The sequence below is a fragment of the Octopus sinensis genome, linkage group LG16 (genome assembly GCF_006345805.1).
Source record: "Octopus sinensis linkage group LG16, ASM634580v1, whole genome shotgun sequence".
Lineage (NCBI taxonomy): Eukaryota > Metazoa > Mollusca > Cephalopoda > Octopoda > Octopodidae > Octopus > Octopus sinensis.
In genome coordinates, this window is record NC_043012.1 from 41,242,668 (window position 1) to 41,248,667 (window position 6,000).

Sequence of the window (6,000 nt, forward strand, 5' to 3'; positions counted from 1 at the left end):
TATATATTATATATACATACATATATGAGTGTGTGTATGTGTGTGTGTGTTGTATTTGTGTGCATGTAATATCTTCTGTTATCTATTTAGTTACTGGAGAACATTTTGGATGTAGAGATAGAAATACCTGGAAGAGGCTTCACAGGATCAGGTAAGCTCATGTAGACATAACATAAACACACATCCATAGCGCGTGCACATTCAATATATATATATATATATATATATAATATATATATATGTATATATAATATATATATATATAAATCAAACTGCAAAATAAAACTCATATAAACTCGTGGTGCATAAGGCAATTACATCGTCCGTAGCAGACGATCCTTGTCTCTTAGCGATATAAATACGACTGCTTTCATGCAGCACGGCTCCTTATGAGAGATACTCTCAAGATAACTAACGTACGATTCTGTTCTCTAACACAAAATCCACGTTTAGGTGGATATAAAGATTGTCTTTTCATATTAATACTGATGCTGTCGCTATTAATTGTTTTATGCATAAAAATATTTATCTATGATATATGTATGTGTTTCTGTATGTGTGTCTGTATGTGTGTCGGCATGCACATTCATAACCTTATATATCCATCAATTTATTTGCTTTCATAATTCAAAGTCTCATTTTAAACCTTTATCCTTTTTAATAATTCTCCATCCATACCAATTACACTCACACAACACCACCATCAAACCATCATCCACATCTCAGGAGTCGGAGATCCTCATTTCACTGTCAGCATCCGTGGATTGAAAAGACCAGTTTGTTTTGATTTACACGGACATGATGGCGACGTTATTAATTTGCTGGCAGACGACACTGCAAGTAAGTAAAACAAAAAACTCTCGTAATTTGCTTCAGTCTGTAACAATGTGTACAATCCAAATCTTCGTCAGCAAACTTTCTATCCTCTTTTAAAATTTATTCCCGTTTAAATATTGGTGTTCTGTTAAAACAAATTTACTGCGGTATTTACCATGAGAGAAACACTTACATATGCTTCTGGTGCAGAAAGCACGCTGCTTTGATTATATCGCCGACGGAAAGATAACTCTTCACCAACTCCACCATCGACAGCACCAGATCAGGTGATTTCGATCATTCTTGATCTCATCGGTGATGGAAGCTCGACTACTAGAGATAGCAGCAGCTCATATCTTCGATAACAATCACACCTGGGCACCAGATCGTTGATCCGTTAAGAGTTAACGATATAACTCTAAAGTTAACTTCAAGAATCATTATCGGACTAATTAACTTCCGTTACATTTAACTTCCGTTAACACAAGCCAACTTGAGGTAACTTATGTTAACTTCAATTCAATGAGGTTAACGTGTTTTATAGTTTTTAAAGATATTTTTAGGTAGTTTTAGAGAAAAACTGAGGTATATATATGTATGTATATATATATATATATATATATATAAAATATTATTAGAGACAAAACCACTATTTTGCAAAACAAACAAGGAAAGACTTAATCAATACAAAATTTTAATAAATAGTCAAAAAAAACGCCACTACAATTGTTTCTTGTCTTGATCGACAATCTTCAGGTGGACTTCCAATAAGTCAGTTTCAAATTATGAAGTCATAATTGAAACTGACTTATTGGAAGTCCACCTGAAGATTGTCGATCAAGACAAGAAACAATTGTAGTGGCGGTTTTTTTGACTATTTATTAAAATTTTATGTATTGATTAAGTCTTTCCTTGTTTGTTTTGCAAATAGTGGTTTTGTCTCTAATAATATTATATAATATTTTACTATAAAATTGGATTTAATCCTAAATCTGATTTTTTCCCTGTAAATTTGGATTTATTCCCTAATATTTATTATTATATATATATATATATATATATATATATATACACACAATAATAGCTATATCATATATCAAAATAATATATATAGTCCCATTTAAAGTGGCAATTATTTATAAATAATTGACTGAAAAATTATGAGCAAACCCAGGCCTGAATCGAACCCACAAATCAACACTAACACGGCTCTTTATGCACCCGATTAGGCCAAACGATCACCCGCTAATTTCAGCCAAATTTTAGCTGTTCAATATTATTATATAGTTATTTAAGGCTTAGAGCTGGCAGACTGGTTAGCGCGCCGGGCGAAATGCTTAGCGGTATTTCGCCCGTCTCTACGTTCTGAATTCCGCCGAGGTCTACCTCGCGTTTGATCCTTTCGGGGCCGACTAAATTAGTTACGCGTTGGAGTCGATGTAATCGACTTAATCCCCTCCCGTAAGCTGCCTTTGCGACAAAAATTTGAAATCATTATTATAGATTTATTATTATATTAATAGACTTCCATTGTCGGTCTATCTCCGTAACTTACAAAGCGATAGAGTTCCCGATTAAGCGTAGTTCCTCAGCTTTTGTTCAACCTGTTCTTGATATTGTCCGTTTGTCGCTTTTATTTCCTGTCTTTTGATATACTAACTCTAATTCTCCTTCCATGATAATGTTTTCCAACCCTCTGCTCCGTACAATACAGCCACTCCTCTATGTATTTATTTATTTATTCATTTATTTATTTATTTATTCATTTATGTTGTTGTCGTTGTTGTTTCAGACCTGTATGTCAATGCGAGAATTATCAAAGCCAGCATCAATTCTAAGAAAACCTATTTAGGAGAAATAAGCATCATAAAAGCACATAAAACGTGGGTGATCAGCCCAGACCAAGTCGAACGTACAATATCTGATCAACTGCAATGGAAAGATATCGATAAAATTAATATGACTAATGCAGTCAATGTGACGTACGAAGGTGATCAGATTAACCAGATTGACAACTCATCGATTAACGATATATCGATCAGACATTCTGGTTACAGAACTTTAACGTTGACGACAAGCAGCAAGAAAGGTAGAATCGAATTTTTATTGCGACGTTCTAAAACTAAACATCAACCAATTAAAATGAAGTATTTGAATTTCTATCTGACCGATTCCACTGGACTGAGTGACTCCGATCACGGACTGATTGGTAAGTAGACATATATTACATGCTTAATCAAATAATAATAATAATAATAATAATAATAATAATAATAATAATAATATAATAATAATAATATAATGATAATAATAATAATGATAAAATTCAATAACAACAACAGTAATAATAATAATCCTTTCTACTAAAGGCAGAAGGCCTTAAATTTGGGGGAGGGGACCAGTCGGTTACATCGACCCCAGAGTTTCACTTGTACTTAATCTATCGATCACGAAATTACGAAAGACAAAGTCGACGTCGTCGGAATTTGAACTCAGAACGTAAAGGCGGACGAAATGTTGCCAAGCACTTTGCTCGGCGTGCTAAAATTTTGCCAGCTCACTGCCTTATTATTATTATTATTATTATTATTATTATTATTATTATTATTATTATATAACTAATAATAATAATAATAATAATAATAATAATAATGAAGCCAGCAATTGCGGGGGAGGACGTAAGTGGATTAATCGACCCTAGAGTTTCACTGGTACTTATTTTAATAAGCCCGAAAGAGAGGACAGGTAAAGTCGACCTCGGCGAACCTTGTACACAGAATGTAAAGACGAACAAATGCTGCAAAGAAGAACAAAAATATTAAGAAACAGTTGTTGGTAAAATTACATGTGGAATTTGGGATGAAACAATGGCCCTCATTGCTGCAGAATTCCCAAGTGGTCAAGTTATGAAAAAATGGAATAAGCAGAACAAAATGACGTGCGTTGGAAAGAGAGTCGTTGGAGAGGTTACGGGGTGTGTGACGAAAGATCTTTGACAAAGAAACCAAAATTATACTAAGAATAGTTGATGTGAAGAGCAAATATATATATGCATGTGTTTAATTGGTAATTGGTAATTGGTAATTGGTCATTGGTATATATTATTTCTCAAGAGCGATATATAATATCTGTGATTGTTAACTATTTCTCTAATTTTCAACAGGTCAGTTTATCAGTTGGAAAGGAAATATAACGAAGCTCTACATGCAACCGAATGGAAAAATCCAGTCTTGGATCAAATTAGAAAACGAAAGAGAGAACCGAAATCGAACCTTTACAGCTGTTTTAACACACAATCGCCGATCAATGTATTCGCATCAGCAATGTTGGACAGTTTGGAAAGAAGGCAAATATTTCATTAAAGGAGAATATGAAGATTACTTAATACATGGACTTCATTCTAAGCCATCATCGTAAAAAGGACAAACCACTAACAGATAAAACCGAAATATTCTTCAAGATACTATGTTATGTACGAATGTTATATACGATCATATAAATTGGGAAACGGTAGAGCGGCAGGAATGCATCAAGTGAAATTTTGGTGAAACTGAGTGGAACTTGGTTTCAGGAGGAAATGCTCAAAGAAAATATCGATGTATCTATCGATCAGGATTTCTCTTTCGCTCTTTTGTTATTGACTTCAGTCACTTTGGTGTAGCCGCGCAGGTGAAACGCTATGCAAACGATAATCGTATAGACGCGTGTGCATGCGCGCATGTCTGTCTTTGGATATATGTATGCATGTATGATACACAGCCACACCCGCACACAGACGCGCCGGCACACACACACACACCACACACACACACACACACACACAGACGTATGTATATGATGCCAGTTGGTCATAGCGGTACCAAATCACCAATTATTAAAACTCTATCAATATATTTATACTTTACGGTATTACTAAAGTCTGGCTGTGAGCAGATGTGAATAACCTTAATTTTGCCATTCTGCTGGAGTCTCATGTGCACGCACGCATGCACGCACGCATGCACGCACGCACGCACGCACTACGTACGTACGTATGTATGTATGTATGTATGTATGTATGTATGTATGTATGTATGTATGTATGTATGTATGTATGTATGTAAATATATATATGTGTATATATATATGTATATATATATAAATATGCATATGTATCTGCATTGATATACATACGTTTTGTTGCAAAACCCGAAGAATGAACGCTCAGGAGTTTAAATAAATGCATTTATCGTTTGACACATAGTTGCATGACTTCAAGTTTCACAGACGCACAAATTACATCTGGTCTTTCGGGCGTTTAATACTGACTAATACTAATAAACACACATATTGTGTGTGTCTGAGGATCGTTTGTGTGTGTGTGTGTGTGTGTGTGTATCTAATGATATAAGCGGTTGTAAGTCCTAACGAACCATGAGTCAAAATGATCGGTTGCTTCTACAAAACTCATATCCATCGTATTCCGGGTGACTCTATTACTACTTGTCGACAAATCTCACCCCTGCATATACACACGCAGAAACGTGTGAAATTTATAAACATAAACATATTTTTTTTCTTTAGATTTGTACCTTTATATTATATATTGATGTATTCCAGCCAACTGCTACCTGACACTCATTCCACTTATACGTTTCGGTTGGTTTTCTTTTGCTATTGTCTTCTTCAAAGATCGTAATCTCGTTCGATTTACAAAAATTATTATCAAACATAAAATATGAAATGGTTGGTAACGACATCTACTGTTCAAGTACCAAACTGCATTGCATTATTTACCTGTGTTGGACAGCTGAATAGGCATATCTTTTCATAGATCTATTCACTTGATTCATGGCGGAACAGCAACAACAAGAATGGTTTCAAACTTTGGCACAAGGCAAGCAATTTCATGGATAGAAACAGATCGATTACATCGATCCCGAAGGATGAACGGTAAAGTCGAATTCGGCGGAATTTGAACTTAGAAGGTAAAGTCAGACGTAATACTGCTAAGTATTGCACTCGGTATGCTAGCGATTCCGCCAACTCACAGCTTTAACATCAACGATAATAATAACTAAGTTTATAATACAACGCAATGCCACAATTATTATTTTAAACTCAAATACTTGTAGCAAAAAATTTTGTAGTGTTTCTGACCAAGAGATTAATTCTTCATTACTTCGTTTTATTTAATTATGAGGG

The 6,000-nt window shown here is 34.5% G+C and overlaps 1 protein-coding gene across 1 annotated transcript in view; it reads left to right on the forward strand.

The window, feature by feature from the left end:
• Positions 1–4,345, forward strand: part of LOC115220464 (inter-alpha-trypsin inhibitor heavy chain H5-like) — a 31,195-nt gene extending 26,850 nt beyond the window's left edge. The window contains exons 8-11 of the mRNA XM_029790591.2: positions 91–151; positions 727–840; positions 2,609–3,025; positions 3,980–4,345. Of these exons, the coding sequence (XP_029646451.1) occupies positions 91–151; positions 727–787 (122 nt within the window). The 3' untranslated portion in view covers positions 788–840; positions 2,609–3,025; positions 3,980–4,345. The remainder of the gene's footprint in view (positions 1–90; positions 152–726; positions 841–2,608; positions 3,026–3,979) is intronic.
• Positions 4,346–6,000: the final 1,655 nt, after the last annotated feature.